Source organism: Cetorhinus maximus, chromosome 11, assembly GCF_964194155.1.
Source record: "Cetorhinus maximus chromosome 11, sCetMax3.hap1.1, whole genome shotgun sequence".
Classification (NCBI taxonomy): Eukaryota; Metazoa; Chordata; class Chondrichthyes; order Lamniformes; family Cetorhinidae; genus Cetorhinus; species Cetorhinus maximus.
The window spans coordinates 68,245,837-68,263,926 of NC_135889.1; the positions used below are offsets into that span (position 1 = coordinate 68,245,837).

The 18,090-nt window shown below is 45.2% G+C and overlaps 1 protein-coding gene across 1 annotated transcript in view; it reads left to right on the top strand.

Moving 5' to 3' along the window:
- LOC144686672 (myosin light chain kinase, smooth muscle-like) overlaps positions 1-18,090 on the top strand; it is a 433,503-nt gene that overhangs the window by 344,749 nt on the left and 70,664 nt on the right. The window contains exon 21 of the mRNA XM_078552188.1: positions 6,297-6,450. Within this exon, the coding sequence (XP_078408314.1) occupies positions 6,297-6,450 (154 nt within the window). The remainder of the gene's footprint in view (positions 1-6,296; positions 6,451-18,090) is intronic.

An 18,090-nucleotide genomic window follows, 5' to 3' on the forward strand; every position in this document is an offset into this window, starting at 1 on the left:
TACAGGACATCGCTCCTGCACTGCTGTGCGGGCTTAACTCCATCGCTGATGCCAAAGTTGCCCTCTAACAGTGTGTATGCGCGGGGGGTGCGGGGCTGCTCAACCTCACTCCAGCTACCCCTTCTCCTCAAGGAGGCAGCCAGAGGCCCACGGGCACCCATAGAGAGGAGGATCAGCAGGTGCATGCTCCAGGGCCATCCACTCATATGACTCCGGAAATGTCCAGCCCATCCGAATCCCCTCTTCCTGTGACCCCAGCAGTTCCAGCTCCACAGCTCAAGGAGGGTGTCACTGCTACACAGCAGGTCCCCGAAAGCAGGCCGGGGCCATCCAGGTCTCGGTTCTCCAGAGGACGCCTGTCAAGGGCATCACAGACACAGCGTAGCAGTTAGCAGGCTGCCTCCACCTCTGCTGTGGATGTCGGGAGAGCACCAAGACATAGAGGCAGGGTTAGAAAAGTTAAGAAGATGTAGTTACACACCTGGGCATGGGTGTTAATCACTTGTACATAATGTTGACTATTGCCAATAAACTCCCAAGAATGTCTCATTGCTTATGGCTCCTTGTTCTAATGAGCAGTGCTCTTGTCACTCAGATGTGAAACCTTTCTGCACAAGATGAAGGCAGGTGTCCCTTCCCTGTGGTTTGTGCAGCCTTCAGGCCAAAATGATGGTCCAGCTTCACACTCACTGGAGACATTACTGATGCCTGCACCTCGATGGTGCTTGTCATTGTTGCCAGAATGTCATGGGCAGGCGTCACCAAGTTCCGTCATTCTCTCTGTGGCTCTCAGCACCTTTGAGGTGGGGATGGCCCCCATCTCTTCAGCATCTGTAACCACTGATGCTGTGCTCCTGAAGGCGGACAAAGCATCAGATGCTTCTAAAGTTTCATGCATCTCCATGATATGACCCTGATCACAGAGCTCAAGCAAGCTGCCCTCAGCCAGACAGCAGTCAGGCGTTCTCAGAGCCTATGTGAAGATCTATGGCGTGTCCTCACTGCATGTCGTCATCGTCCTCCTGCAATCAAGCGACTATTAGGGCCTCCACTGCGTCTCCATGACAGGAGCATTATCACAGAGGGTATTTGCACTGCCATAAGTCAGACTGGAGTCAAACATTCAAAGATGCAATGTGAGGATCTATGGTGTCTCCTCACTGCAAGTCGTCATTATTCTCCACAAATCTAGCAGCTATGAGGGCCTCCCGAGTGCGCCTGCCTCATCTGACCAGTGCGAGGGTCTCATCGCCATCATCGTCGCCTTTGAGGACCTCTTGACCCTCATCATCATCGACGTCCTCCTCATGGAAGAGAACCCCAGCTCCTGCATTTCCCCCTCAGCCAGCTCCTCTCCCCATTGCAGTGCCAGGTTGTAAAGGGCACATCAGACGACGACGATGTGTGACACCCTCTGCAGAGTATACTGCAGGGCTCCACCAGACTGGTCCAGGCACCGGAACTGCATCTTCAGCATTCCAATGGTCTGCTCCACCAAGATGTGAGTTGCAGCATGAGCCTCATTATACCATCACTCTGCTGCAGTCTGAGGCTGCCGCACGTGTGTCATCAGCCACGGCCTCTGCTTGTCCCCTAGGAGCCAACCCTGCAGTCCCTGTGGACCCTGGAAGACCTCAGGGATCTGTGACTGACTGAGAATGTAGGAGTCGTGCACACTCCCTGGAAACTGTGCGCAGTTTGTTTGTGGTGGTTGCACACGAGCCACACATTCAGCAAATGGAATCGCTTGCGGTTGACGTAGCGACGAAGATCTGAGCGCCAGGTGAGTGCAGTTGATTGCACCCTGTACCTGGGGGAAACCTGAGATCTGGGCAAATCCAGTCCCTCTTGCATCCTGGCTTTCCTGGTCCTGGGCGAAATGCACTAAGTTGTGTGCCCTCGCAAAGATGGCATCCATGACCTCATGGATACACTTGTGGATGGAGGCTTGTGATATCCCACAGAGGTCACCTGTGGAGCCCTGAAAGAAGCCACTGGCGTAGAAATTGAGCACGGCTGTCACTTTCACAGCCGCTGGTAGTGGATGCCCTCCATGTCCACGTGGCGCCAAATCCTGCAGTGTTTGGCACATGTGACCGACCAGTTCCCTAGACATGCGCAATCTTTGGTGACACTGGTTCTTGGTCATCTGCAGAAATGAAAGACGACGTTTATAGACCATGGGTCTAGCTAGGTGCCAACCAGCGATGACTCGCAATGGCTCTTCGGCAGCGTGTGTGGGAGCCCCAGCCGCCACTTCTTCCAGGGGGTGCAGCCCCTCCCTCTGGGGATGAGTCCGGCGGACTAGCCTCGTAATGATATGCTGATGTATTACAAAGACGTTCCCGATGACCGATGGTGGGAAATGCGGCCAAACATCGACGGGCTGAGTGGATGATCGCAAACTGGTTTCACAACGTCATGAAACCGAATTTTGGCCTTCCCACCATATTTTCCACTTACGCCACTGAACATGCCCAACGGCAGCGAGCACTGATGATTCCACCCTTAGCTCAGAAGGAACCCCATCAACCTTGTACCTGGTGAGTCTAAAACCAGGGGACATAATCTCAGGATAAGGAGTAGACCATTTAAGACTGAGATGAAGGGGAATTTCTTCGCTCACAGGATGGTGAATCTTTGGAATTCCCCACCCCAGAAATCTCAATTATTGAGCATGTTCAAAACAGAAATCGATAGATTTCAGGATACTAATAACATTAAGGGATATGGAGATAGTGCGGGAAAGTGGCATTGTTGTAGATGATCAACCATGATCCAATTGAATGATGGAGCAGGCTTGATGGGCTGAATGGCCTACTCCTGTTCCTATGACCGGGATTTTCCATGCCCGCTGGCGTCGACCATGTTTGGTGGTGTGAGTGGATAATATGGTGTGATCGGTTTCACGATGGCATGAAACCAGTTTGTGATTGTCCGCTCAGCCTGCCAATGGCAGGCCTCGTTTCTGCCATCAGATATCAGGAACCACATTGTAATACATCAGCATATCATTATAAGGCCAGCCTGCTGGACTTATTTCACCCCCCCCCTCCCGCCCCCGCTGATTCACAACAGCACATAAGCGATGTGCACCTGGGGAGCTGCACTTCATCTGGAACTTCGAGGTTTGTTTGTCTATCTTGCTTCAGGCAGTGCTTACAGTCATCAGCGCCAGGCTTCACAGACAGCAAGATGGTGAGAGCTGAGGAGGCAGTCTCCAGAGGAGATGAGGTCAGATGGAGATGTGAGGGTGTGTGTGAGAGAGTGAGTGGTGATGTCCCTTGAGCTGGCAGTGAATGAGATGTCAGTGAATGTATGAATTTAGAGTGATGAGATGGTTGCCTTACCCTGACGGCATGGATGAGATCATTCATCCTCTATCTGCATTGGATGACCTCTTCTCTGCAGCATTGGCATTTTTCACCACTGCCTTTGCCTACCAAGTCGGAGTGGTAATGTAACCGCCCCTGCTGTGGCCAGAGCGGGGGTAGAGAACATCTCAGCAGGCCTCCATGGTGTCCAAAAGGCACTTGAGTGCTGCAGACTTCTTGCCTTTTGGGGCCATGTCTTCTGTGCTGGAAGCACTGAGCACAGCTTTACACCCTCACTAGGGCCATCCGTCACTGGCTCATCCTGCTTTCTACTCTTAATGTCGCCATTAGTACTTCCTTTAGCCAGTATCACCACTATTAACAACCTTTCGACCTTTTGTTTATGACATCTTTTGCAATCTCTCCTTTGCCTCCACCAATCATTGGCCTTCTATCCAGCTTCATCTGTCCCACCCCCGCCCCCCCTTGTACAGTATATATTTCACAACACTTCTATTCTTTAGTTCTGAGGAAGAGTCACCTGGACTCGAAACGTTAACTCTTTCTCTCCACAGATGCTGTCAGACCTGCTGAGGTTTTCCAGCAATTTTTGTTTTTGTTTCAGATTTTCAGCATCTGCAGTATTTTGCTTTTATCTTTGTGCTTTAAATGTGGTGCCTGGTGTGATGAAGCGGTGAGGTGATGACATGGCGGGCGAATGAGAGCCCGTCTGCCATGGAAACAGTGTGTTTCCTGGGGCTGCATAATTAATACAGCGGGTTTGGGACGATAGGGCCTGAAAAGCCACATTTGCGGCCAGCAGGTAAAACTGCGTTTTACCTGCCCACTACCACACTTAGTGCATACCTGGGACAAGTCTGCCCTAAATCTGGTGCAAGTGGCCTTAAGATGGTGAGGGCTGAGGAGGCAGTCTCTAGAGGGGATGAGGCCAATTGGGGATCTGATGGTGTTTGTGAGAGAGTGAGCAGTGATGTTCATTGACCTGGCAGTGTGTCAGGTGCCAGTGAATGTGTGATGGGGTTGTGAGTGTGTGAGTTTAGAGTGATGAGATGGTTGCCTTACCCTGGCAGCACGGATGAGATTATTCATCCTCTTTCTGCACTGGATGGCCAACCCCTTCTATGCAGCGTTGGCACTGACCACAACTGCCACCGCCTCCCAATACAGAGTGGTGAGATTGTTGGACCTCTTGCGGCCAAAGCAGGGGTGGGGGACATCACAGTGGGCCTCCAAAAGGCATTCCTTCACTGGAGCAGTCCTGGGCAGCAAGCATTGAGAACTGTGCGCGCGGCTGCAGTTTAAATATAGCAACGGGCGTGAGGAAGTGGCAAGGTAACGGCGTAGTGAGCCAATCAAAGGCCTGCCGCCAGTGGGATGGTGTGTTTCCTGTGGCTGCATAATTAATGAGGCGGGAAGCAGACAATACATTGCGAAAGCCGCCATTGCAGCTGGCGGGTAAAGTGTCTTTTCTCTCGCCTGCAACCGCACTTTGTGCAAATCAGGGATGGTTCCTCCCTATGGCTCTAAAGGCAAAAAATGTTTAGTGCTTATGTTTAGACTGAGTTGGACTTGGGAAACCCATTGTACTCATCTGTTTACAGAACTGGTAATTCTATGTCATCTAAGCCTGTCTGGCCCTGGGAATAAAATTATAATTGGAATACCCTCTTATGATAGCTTCTACATCATCACTTGTTTTCTCTATGTATGGAACTCGTGTTACCGGTTTTCAATGATCTGTAAATCCTCAGTGCAACATCCTTATAGTAATCTACTACAGGATGTCCCTAATAACAGCAATAGCCTGTATTTGTATCATGTTTAGTATTTTAGGATATCCCAAAGCACTAAGGAACGAACATAGGAACGTTTGTGCTGTCAGTAAACACTCGGGCAAAGAGTTAAATGGGGCAAGGACGTGGAAGCAGGAAACTGCTTTCAAGGAAGAGTTAAGCCTTGCAAGAACTGGTGGATATAGAAAGAATTTGTAAAGTAATATGGGGTCAGGACTGAAATAGGGGAGTGGCTCACAAGCAACAGGAAGAAGAGAAGGTGGCAGCTACAGGTGACCACCCAGATGGTCTTGACCTCTGATGAAATCTTCCTCACATTTGGCTTTGAGGTGAGGTTGGAGCGGGCAGGTGTAAGAGGTTAGTGGAGATGATTTGCCATTGAGAAGAGGAGTCTGAAATTGCCCTTTTCCTTCAGAATTTATATTTTGTATTGGGTAAAGAATCTAATCCACAAACTATTTCTTCAGATACAAATTTGCAGGTCACTCAATGCAGTCTTCCATAATAGATTAGTGAATGTAGCATTAAAATGTCAATGCCAAGCATTTATGTGGGCATTTAAAACAAAAATCAATTTAAATTTTGCTTTGAAGTACTGTTGATAATCTGTATTAAGTTTTTTTTGTTTATATAATTGGGTTGTAAAGATTTTTTTTAGTTGCTATGTGATATAAGATTTTAATAATACCACTAATTTTTAGGGAATACTTTTTAAGGCTAAGAAAGTATAAACTTATTTCATGCAGTTCACTTACAGCTATCATCATGTTAAGTAGAATATGAAACCCAGCCACCAGAGATACAAAAAAAAACAACAGCTTAACCCACTGCATCACCCAATCCTTTAAATTGGATTATTAATTGAATACTAATTTTCAATGTTAGGAATGGACAGTCACTTTCTGAGGATACATTGCTGCTTAAGAGCTTTGCCTTCCTGCAACACGTCTCAAAAAACCTTGATTGTTTTGCCTGACATGCATTAGCAACAGGTGAAACACACTGTCACCACCATGTGCTCAAACAGTTGCCCTCATGGTGTGGACATCTTGTGATGGTCTCTGGAATTCTGTCCAAAATGAAGATTAAAGCAATAAACTCAGTTCACTTTGTTAAATTTTGTACACTTGAAAATAAAAATCTATCCATTCTTTTGTTCTTATTTCAGATTAAAGAAACTGATCACTTAAAAATAGAGAACACAGACTGCAGCAGTAAGCTAATCATCTCTTCAACAAAGCATGAAGACTGTGGCTGTTACAATTTACTTGTGGAAAATAAGATAGGAAGCAAACAAGTTCAAGTTAACCTCACAGTTGTCGGTAAGTTGATAAAGTCATCCCTGCTAACTTCGTCACGGTGTAGTTTTAACAAATTCATAAATGCAATTTTGGTAAGGTGTTTATGAATTCATTAACCCTAATTTACCCAGGAAACTATAGGGATAAATATGTAATATACTTATATCAAACAACTTGCTTCAATCCTTATAACAAAAGCATCCTTGTTTCAGAATACTTTTGTAAAAGAGCAACTTTTGTAGAGTTTTACACAATTAAAAGCTAAACCAGTAGATAATTGTTTCAAGCAGGGAACTTACTGAATCATTTATATATTTGTTCAAAATCCTTGGTGAAGCAAGCAAACTAACTCCCTGAAAGTCAACGGCCTAGATTTTCGCCAAAACAGAGAACGGGGAGCCTCTCCATCATGGTGAAAATGGCAGAAGAGGCCCAAATTCATAAGACCCATCACCAAACATGGCACCTACCATTTTCACTGGAGCAGGAATGGACCCGGGTCAGGATTCATGCATGCACATTTCACAGAGGCAACTGCCTATAGAAATCAGTAGCTGCCTCCACTCGTGTGATTTTGGTGTGAGAGGTGTCTGAAATCCGACATGCACAGATTAGACCTGGTAGGAACAGGTCTGAACTTTGTGGATTCATTTGGATAGCCAGGGTTAGCCAGGGTACCCTTATGGAGAGGTAAGGTATTCCTTTTGATATGGTCCCAGGACACCTTTGGGGAGGTCAGGTACTCTTTGGGAGAGGTCAGGTACCACTAAAATAAGGCATGAATGTGTGTAAAAAGTGCATGAACTCAATGGAACTGTAAAGATTATTGGAGTTGTCAAAAACAGCTGTCAAAAGTGTCAAGGTGAACTGTCAAGAGGAGCTGTCAAGCTGTTAAGGCATTTAAAACCCCTGCCCTTCAACTCTTTGAAAAAAAACTATCTGGAGTGTTAAAAAGAATGATTGCTTGCAATTTCACTTTGTCTGTTGACGTAAGCCTTGGGGTTTCCATTACTGGATAAGTTCTGCATGCCTGATATCACAACCATCTATTATCACAGTAGGGTGCCTGCCATTACACAGTTTGATTGACAGCACCAAGTGGTTATGGACTCTTTGAGTGGGACTATGAATTTCAATGCTTGTTTTTATAAGGGATTATGCAATTGAATGAAATGGTTGCCATTGTTAGGGGTAATGTCATTTTTTTAAAATTCTTTCATTGGATGTGGGTGTTACTGGCAAGGGAAGCATTTGTTGCCCATCCCTAATTGTCCTTGAACTGAGGGGCTTGCTAGACCATTTCAGCGGACATTTAAGAGTCAACAACATTCCTGTGGGTCTTGAGTCACATGTAGACCAGACCAGGTAATTATGGCAGATTTCCTTCCCTAAAGGACAGGTGGGTTTTAATGATTATCGACAATTGTTTCATGGTCACTATTACTGAGACTAGCTTTCAATTCCAGATTTTTACTAATTGAATTCAAATTCCACCAGCTGCCATGTTGGGATTTGAACCCAAGTCCTCAGATCATTAGCCTGGGCCCCTGGATTACTAGTCCAGTGACAATAACACTACGCCACCACCTTGAAGGATTGTAAATGTAGTAAATGGTTTTTAAAAATTAGAGTGTTTTTTTTAAAAGTCTGCAATAGACACTTGGAACTTTATTTTGTTTGATTTCAGCATGAGTCCTGAGATCTGCCCATGGTGAATACTGAATGAGTTGGCATAGTAAGCATAAGGGCAAAGGGTGGTGGGTCAGGGGCATGGGTTGGCATGAGTTAGCACTAAGTTGGCATTGGGGCTATTGAAGGAACATGGTGTGAGTAGAGCACATATATAGGGGTTATAAAGGGCCATGGAGGTGGACAGAGGGTCATAGGTTGGCATGGGTTGGCATGAATGGGGCATGGGCTGTGAGGGGGTGTGAGGGGTGAGGGCTGTCTTATGATTTTTCTGTTTTTTTTATTAAACTTCAACACAGTGCCAAAGTTCTTATTCCCTTATAAAAACAAAAATTTGTATTCATATCCCCACACCAAAGACAGCTAATCTCTTTATGACCACTTGGAGCTGTCGATCAAACTATGAACCTACAGGCCGACCACTATGATAAGGATAGGTTGTGGAAGCAGTCAAGCAGAAATAGTACTATAATGATAGCCCTCAGGCTTATGTCAACAACATTTACTGAAATTGCAAACACTTTTTTTCAACTGTAGGCTGGCTGTGATTTTTTTCAAAATTTATGGGCAAGGGATATAAATGACTTGACAGTTCCACAGACTTAATCCTCCTTTTACGCATATTCATGTCTAATTTTAATAATCCCATAGGGTACCTGACCTACCCCAAAGGGAACCCTACCACTCCAAAAGGGTACCTTGACCTCTCTAATAACTCCAGCAGGGTTAGATCTATTCCTCAAATGTCTAAAGCTCACATGTCATGTTTCAGAAACCTGGGTGACCAAAATTGAAGGCAGCTGCACTTTTAAATGTGAAGCTGCCTCTGTGAACCACAGATGTGTGAAAAACACCCGTCCCCCATCCTCCCCACCCCGGTATAAATGGTGGGTGCCAGGTTCTGGGGCAGGTCTTCTGGATTCTGGATTACGATGCTGTTTTGTCTAAAGCATCGAGCCCTTCTGGCTTTGCAAAAATTTGGGCCCAAGTTCATGTGAGCTGTTCTCATAATTTAACCCTTTAAGGCATGGTATCATTCAGGTGAATCTGCACTGTCTCCACCCCAAAGTTAACCATTCTTTCCTGAGGATTGGTGTCCAAAATAAAAGCAATACTTCAGATGTTTTCTGACTAAAGGCTCTGTACAACTGAAGTATCACTTCCTCATTCCTGAATTCCAATCCCCTTAAGATAAAGGCCAATATTCCATTAACCTTTCTGATTGTTTTTTGTACCTCCGGACCTGCTTTTAGTGATTTGTGCACATAGACATCTTAATCATTTTCCTCCTCCACAATTCCAAACCTCACATCAAAGTGAACCCACTTACTTTTGTTCATTCACAAGATGTGGGCGTCACTGGCTAGGCCAGCATTTTTATTGCCCACCCCTAAATGACCTTGAGGAGGTGGTGGGGAGCTGCTTTCTTGAACCACTGCAGTCCATGTGGTGTAGCTACACACACACTGCTGTTAAGGAGGGAGTTCCAGGATTTTGACCCAGTGACAATGAAGAAACAGTGATATATTTCCAAATCAGGATGGTGAGTGACTTGGAGAGGAACTGGTGTCTTTCTAGCAGTAGAAGTCATAGGTTTGGGAAGAAGCCTTGGCAGAGTGCTTGTTAAAGGTACAGAATGCAAACAAACAGGCCTTGAAATTCGAGAGCCCCTTGAAATCAGGCTGGGGTAGGTTAATGAAATTAGCCTGTGCCTGTTGCTTCTGATACATGTAGCACATAAATTTTGTCATGCCTAATAATTTAAATGATTGTCATATGCAGCCAGCACCATGCATATTGTTGAGTGGCTACATGCCAAAGTGGGCGCTACAAAATCATGAGAGGCTAACATTAGTCATAGCTCATCTACACTACTTAAAATCAGCCTGCATCTCTTAAAGAGGGGTGCATTCTGGCTGGACCTGGGGTTGGAAGTCCTTGTACAACTGATTCAGGCCTGGCAAAGACAAGGCAATGGCACAAAGCAGGCTCCATGCTTCTCTGATATCGCACTGGATGCCTTGGTGCAGGAGGTGGAGAGGAAAAGAGAAGGCCCAAACTCACTGGAGATCAGGACGCCCTCCAGACAAACATTGTGAAGACAGTGAGATCAGATAGCCATGGTGATCAACGCCAGGAATCTAGCTCCGAGGACCTGGGTTCAGTGCCATAAGAAGTTCAATGACCTCACAAGAGGGATCAAGATCAGTGAATATATCTTCAGCTGCACCATCAGCCTCACATATTGCTCACTTCACCACAGTCCCTTCACTCACCTACCAACAATCTTGATTAGTCATTTTCGTAACTAACATTCACATGCTTCACCTCTCACTCTCATACACTTAGCTGTAAGCTTGCCACCCACATCTCATAGCTTGCACATACTGCCAGCTTTCCAACCATGAGAGCCACATCACCCAAACACATTGCACCACTTTCACTGACACACTACTCTCTCTCTCTTGCAGGGCAGGCATACAACCAGAGCAGCAACACCTGCCTATGGGGGGGCAGTCATGTCTTTGCCCCAATGAAGGGGACAGTAGTTCCTATCATTGAAGCAGCCATTGCTGAGGCCATGGCCATTGGCAAATGTAAGCTTAATGAGCATCTTACACAAAATCCAGACCATTGTAACCCGTTTCCAAAGTAACAAATGAATTAAATTTTGAAGGCGTAGATTTCCATCAAGTGTGTTTTGTTGATTGAACATTCTAATTGGTAACATTTGTGCTAGAGAACAGAAAAACAGAAGGAGAAGATAAATATAGCTTTCAGTCAGAAAATACAACTAAATGGGCAGGCGCTCACCCAACCCAAATGGGAGTGAAATAGTACGCGATGATGTCGGGCCACCATCCTGACGTCATCACGCAGTCTCACAAACTTTTGGTTGGCAGGCACGCATGAGAGTCGGCAGCGCGCCCGCTGACAATTAAGAGGCCTATTAAGGCCCTTAAGTAATTAATTAATTTGTATTTTCCACTGTCCATTCAACCGTGCAATTGGTGGACGGGCGAATAGACTAGGCAGCCTTTGCATTTTTAACAAAACCTCATCCATGGGCGGAATGAGGTTTCCAATGCTTAATAAGAAAACAATTTTAAAAATTTAACATCCTTTTTTACACTGAGTCACATGTGGGGACTTGTTTATCTCATATGTGAAAAGTTTATTTTTGTATTTAAAATCCGTCAGCTCCCTGAGGCAGCTCTGTGCCTTCAGGGAGCTGTCAGAGCGCGCTCCCCCACGCATGTGTACACTTCAGCGTTCATGCTCCTCCCACCCCCACCCCAGCAGTGCTGAGGCTCATAGCGCACCTTTCACACTGAGCCAGCATGAATTCGTGGCCAGAGCCTAATCACGGTCAGAACCCAATCGCGGGCGGCATTCGGTGTCGCGGCCGTTCCCGGGCCCGCCTGTTATGCCCATCCGATGAGGGGAAAATCCTCCTCAATGTGTAGTGGATTTGAAAACTAGCTGAGGTGGGTATGAGTCACATGCTCTTACTCACATGACCCCACCTCTACCCACAATGCTCTCAGTTCCTTGTACATATTTACTCAAAGGCTTCGGGTGCTCAGAATTGGGAGCCACAGCCACAGGAGGGTGGAATTGTTTTATATAGGTTTAGCAAAACTTTTTGGCTTTTGTACTCTATGACTCTATTTATAAAGCCTGTTGAAAGCTTAGGTTTCAGTACAATACACTTTACAACCATGGCTTTGTCAGACAAATACACACAATTTGGTCATTCATATTTTGCAACCAGCTCCACTTCTTTCAATATGGCCCTATGCAATATTTGGACACCACCATCCAAAAGACTCGACCTTCATAAACACCACAAACAGTCCCATGTACAAATGAGAATATCCTGAACTAATAAATACATATTCTATTGGGTCATGTCTCCTGGTTTTACTTCCAGTAAATTAGCACCAATCTATTCACCTACAATCATATGCTGTTTCTATCCACACAAGTGGGCTTTTGTTAACAGAAAAATTACACTTGCATTGATTGATAAATATTTTCTCATTTTAAATTGAAACTAACCATACTTATAAATACCCAGCATGGAGCATATAATAGGAGAGCAAAGTACTGCAGATGCTGGAAATCTGAAATATAAACAGAAAATGCTGAAAATACTCAACACTCCAGGCAGCATCTATGGAGAGAGAAACAGAGCCAATGCTTCAGGTCCACGATCTTCACTAGTTCTGACAAAGGGTCACTGACCACTGTTCCTCTTCAGACAGTTTACCTCTGGTGACATATACTCCGGGCTGACCTCAGCAGAACTCATGCGGATGTGGGGGCCAGATGCGGGTTGCTTTTCAGCCTGTGCTTTCTTCCTCTGCTAGCTCAGTGTGTGGATAGAGAGGAGGATGGGGAGGGTGTTTGTATGTGTATGTGTCCTCACGCCAAGCAGCCTCTATGTGAGTGAGTGAGTCTGTCCATCTGTCTGTCTGTGTGTGTCCGGCTCACTCCCTGTCTCTCACTCTCCCCATCTCTCACTGTCTCAGTCTCTCACACACTCACTCTCACTCCCACACTCACTCACTCCCTCCCCACCCTCCTCCTGGGCTTTGCCTATGTAGATTCCCCTGCCACATGCACACCCCAGGAGCTTCCATTTCTAACATTCAGTTCCAGACCCTGTCACTTCCAATGCTACCATGCTCTGGAATCTTCTGTCCCCATTGAGAGGGACATGCTACAGTTTGAGAGACATGTGGAGTCCCTGGGTATGTCACAACTAAGTGCAGGGAATTTAGGGTTCTCGCACTGGGACTGGGTACGGGTTGGGGGTCCAGTCACAGAATTTGCCACTATCGAGTATGGGGTACCCAAGGCTTCAGATCACTAATAGGGAAATGTCAAGATTTGGGAGCAGTGACAGGGGATCCTGAGGTCTGGGACAGTCAAGATGTACACAAGTTTATGGCACAACTTTAGATGGGAAAGAGCCTGGAAATTGAAGCCATTCATGTCTCAGCCTGTTTCCAGCCATTAGCCTGAATTTTACGTTTGGCAGGCGCACGGGATTGGTGGGCCCGGGAGCAGTCGGGAAACGGGCTCCCGACCAATTAATGGGCAGCCAGCGTGAAACGCACACTAAAAAGCTCAGCGCTGCCGGGGTGGAGGCGGGAAGGGGGCACGGGCAATGACGTTTCTGTGGGCACGGGTGAGCGCTGCGGGAAAGGTCCCCGAAGGCAGACAGCTGCCTCAGGGAGCCGCAGACCTGAAAATCATCAGCTAAAGGTTTAAAAAGCTGATAAAAAAATGGCCATGCATCACAATCAAGCACCTGAAAATATAGTTGATAAAAATGCTGTCCACAGATATTTATTTTTATTTTATTTCATAACGGAAATTTCATCCCACCCTTGGATGAGGTCTGATGAAAAATGTAAAGGCCGCCTGGCCAATTCGCCCATTCGTCAACCGTAAGTTTGGACGGGCCTCAAAAAAATCGGAGACAATTGCGCCATTAGTGGGCTTAATTGCCCTCTTAATTGTCGGTGGGCACACTTCCAACTTTTGCGCATGGCCGCCGAGCAAAATATCACACGACGCTCTCCCAACGTCCACTCGCACAATTCTACGCCCAATCAGGTCAGCCACATGCCCACCTGCGGGATGTAAAATTCTGCCCATTAACTCATTAACTCAAAACCTGGCCTGTGCCTTTTTCTTTCTAAACAAAATCTGCTGTTGTGGAGTTTGACACTTGTATTCAAATGGGTATTTTTTTAACCCACCCTGCATGAAGGGAACAAGGCAGGATGTAGTTAAAGTACGTGTGTAAAGAATTACCTTGTTTCCACTGGATTTGTGCCTTTTCTTTCACACAGTTGAGGTGCCTTCATTGCCTCCTAGAGATATTTTATTGATGCATGTTAATGGGGGTCCTGTGACGTTCTCAGGACGTTGGTGATAGTTTAATGGCCTCCTGAATGGGGTGCCCATCATGGGCACCTTGCTCAGTGAAACCTGGTGGGAAAGAAGAGGAAGCCCTCTGAGGCGAGTCAGAAACTTTCCTTAGGTGGACCAGGAGGAGTAGGAGTGCTTCGCCATTCCTAACTAAAAAACCCTACAACAAGCACCACTCCTCCCTAGCACTTAACGGCACTAATGGGAAGTCCCCTAGCCCTGCGGTTCTAATCTTCCCAAGTTACCCAGCTGCCTGGTGGGATGTGGGGGTGGGGGGTCTGGGGCGGTGGTGGGGGGCTGGTTATTTAAATTGTGTGTGACCTCCCAGGGAGACTTTCAGGCTGGATGGCTATTGGCTTCCTCTGGTCTTCCAACAGGGAGTAAAAATCCAACCCAGTGTGTCTTCCACTCATAGAACTGATTTCAGGTCACGATCAGGCAGGAGATCAGAGAAAGAAGTAGATAAGGAGCCAGGGAAGAAAATCAAAATAAGGAAATAGAAGAATAAAAAGACTGGATCCCTAGATCCTGGGATTTCTGTTCCATTATTTTTCTGTGCTACAAGATCCTGTGTTTTCTTGGGGGAGGGAGGTGTGTTACCTCAGGAGTGGTGTAAAGTCAATGATGGACAGAGGCAGGTTTGTGGAAGCAAATGGTCAGGAACAGGTCAAGCACCATGGCAGGAATATTTGGACATAAGGAGAGCCAGGGCTGACATCTGGGACTGGGTCACAACAAGTACAGTGGTTCCATTCTCTCTCTCATGCTGTTTTTCTATCCTCCTCTCTTTCTCAGTCACAGTTTTTCTCATAATCGTTCTCATTTTCTCTGTCATGTACGATGACTCTGTTTACTCTTCTTCCTTCTTTCAGCTTCGGTCTTTCTACACTTCGCTTTCTCTCTGTACATCTCTCTCACCCCTTGTCCCTTCTATCTCTTTTTTTTTTTAGTTTTCTTTCTTCTCTTCAGTTTCTTTCATTTTTTTTTTTGTACCTTTTTTTGAATCATGGGGGACTGGAGGCAATGCAGCCAAGGGCAAGAGATTGCAAACAGCAGGGGAGATTTGTGCCTGGCCTTACATCTTTTGATTTGAAGGGTAAAAGGGGTTCACTCAAAGCTGCAAGCTGATAGGCTGAACAACATGGACAGCTAGAGGGGTCAGCCACGGCGATAGGACGGCGTGGAATGCACTCCATTGTGGTCATGGCCACTTTTTAATTTAATAGTGATAAAAAAAACTTTTTTAAAAAGCTTATACAAATACATTTTTAAAAATAAATCTCTGTTCACATGTTTTATTATGATTTGATCGAGGCCGAACTTTAACATTTAGTAAGATATTCAGCATGTTCTGGTGAGGTACGTATTTGATGGATCCTGGTTAACTATTTCGTTCAACTTTATTTTTTAAGTACAATTGACTGTGTTTTATGTTAGCATTATAAAGCATTTCTTAAGGCCCTGTTTGCTATTAAAATAACAGAGATGTTTCCACCAAGGGATTGTCCTATAAAAAGTATGCTTAAAACAATCTTGCAGTAAGCAGTAAAAATTGTCAGTAGCTGGAGGCTGTTCCTGTTGGAGGGAAGCTTCAATTATAGCCTTTTATGGTTTCAGTTTCTTCAAATGATTTATTTAAAAAGAGTGGTGTTGCCAATAGTCTCTGCATGAATTTTATTCAAGTTGGCTTGTTGATCACAAAGTGCTTTGGTGGCTGCACAGTCTAGGAAGGGGAATTTTATTAGTGTGTGCCTGTTCTTCGTCTGCCACTCAAGCATCTAAACTTCTAATTGTATATTCCTTGTGAAAATTCAGGAAGCTTGGCCCTTTGAAAAATAATCCATAATAGTTCAGCAAATACCTTTGCCATCAGAATAATGATTTGTACTTTATTGGCATGACTTTACAGCACAAAAATGATTATTGGCCCAGAATTTGCTGAAGTGGGGCATCTCACAGTGAGCACCGTGTATTCAACATTTTTCTGCATGCTTCAGCTCTAATTATTTTGCACTTCAAACTGCTGGAAGTGTGAGCTAATAATGACACAGTGAAGCCAAAAGGGCATCTGGTACTTTGGTGAATGATGGACCAACAGTCTTATCTCCTGAACCAATGAAATGTAAGAATAAAGGAACAAAGGACCAACGGAGACGAAAATAGGGTAGATTCAAGTCAAGATACAGAAACAGAAATGAAAAGATGGAAAGAAATATTGGATTAAGAGAGCAAAAGAGACAGGTGGGAAAAATAATTAAAAAACCAAAAGAATTAAAATAACCTCTCAGAACAGTTTTTAATCTGCAGGAGCAAGACTCCATAGTTTCATTTGTTTCCTTTCAAGGTTGATTGTCAAGCCAGGATCAGAAATCAGTCCAGTAAAAAGTCCTTACACCCTAATCTACAGCAGTGGGTTTAATTAATATTTACAGCAAAAATCCAGCAACTTCGTGACATTCATGGGGAGGTTGAGGCCGGCATCCCATATTTGCAAGGTTAATGGTGGAGCAGCATGAAACATCCAGCAATTTGTAGTGAGTCATGGCATTGGTCTTCTTCACCACAAATTTTTGGGATTTTTAGGCCCTATTTAATAGCAGCTCACATCATGAACCATGATTTTCTCAAAAATTTCTTGGCTGATATTTCAGACAAATTAAATTTAATGGAGACATGCAGTTCCAGCAGTTCACTCATGGATTCCCAACTAGATGACCACAAGTTCAACCCCAACTTCAACGAACATTAGAATTTATCTGCCCTCATTGACTGAATTTTGCCAGTTTTCAAGTGGCCCATTAACAGGAGCAATGTTACCAGAGGAAGGAGGAAAAAACTGACTGGAATAATTTCACCCTGGAGGGAACCATCTCTATTCAGTTGGTCATAGTGCAGCATTGATAGTGACTATTGTGAGACCTGTATTATATACTTATATTGCTTTCTTGGCAGAGGTAGAAAGTGACTTGGTGGTAGAAGAGGAACAAACCAGGGAAGAAGTTACATGGAGACTGAAATTCTGCCTTTATGCTGGGCATGTTTCAGGTGATGCTTCCAGAAGGGGGAATGGATGTAAAAAACAGGGCAGACCAGGATTCTGCTCCATGGAGAGGATTTTGAGAAATTCCAGTCAAGGCTAAATGAAGAATTTTTCACTGGACCTAATGTCAAGGGGATATGGCTGACAGAGAGAAAGCATCCCTGAAAAATTCTGCATTTTAGGCCTGGGAGGCAGTGGCATAGTGGTAATGTCACTGGACTTGTAATCTAGTGGCCCAGGCTACTTCTGTGGGGACAGGGATTCAAATCACACCACAGCAGCTGGAATTAAAAATCTGGTCTCAGTAATAGTGACCATAAAACCATTGTCAATTGTCATAAAAACCCATCTGGTTCACTAATGCCTTTCCAGGAAGGAAATCTGCCATCCTTACCTGATCTGACCTACATGTGAGTACTGAACCACAGCAATGTAGTTGACTCTTAAATGCCCCCTGCACCAAACTGCTATGAAGCCCAAAAGGAATAAAACTGGAAAGACCACCCAGCATATCCAGCCCTGTTGACCTTGCAAAGTCTTCCTTAATAACATTCGGTTTGTGCCAAAATTTGGAGAGCTGTCCCATAGACAAGTCAAGCAACAGCCTGACATAGCCATACAAGCAGTCAGTGCCCATATGCAGACAAAATTCAGGCTTGGGATGATAAGTGGCAAGCAACATTTGTGCCACACAAATGCCAGGCAATGATCATCTCCAACAAGAGAGAATCCAGCCATCTCCCCTTGACATTCAATGGTATTACCATCACTAAAACCCCCACATCAACATCCTATGGGTTAACTTTAGCCAGAAACTAAACTGGACCAGCCATATAAATACTGTGGCTACAAGGCTGGGAATTCTGCAGAGAGTAACTCACCTCCTGAGTCCCCAAAGTCTGTCCGCCATCTACAAGGCACAAATTTGGGGTGTGATGTAATACACTCCACTAGCCTGGATGAGTGCATCTCCAACAAAAAGCTTG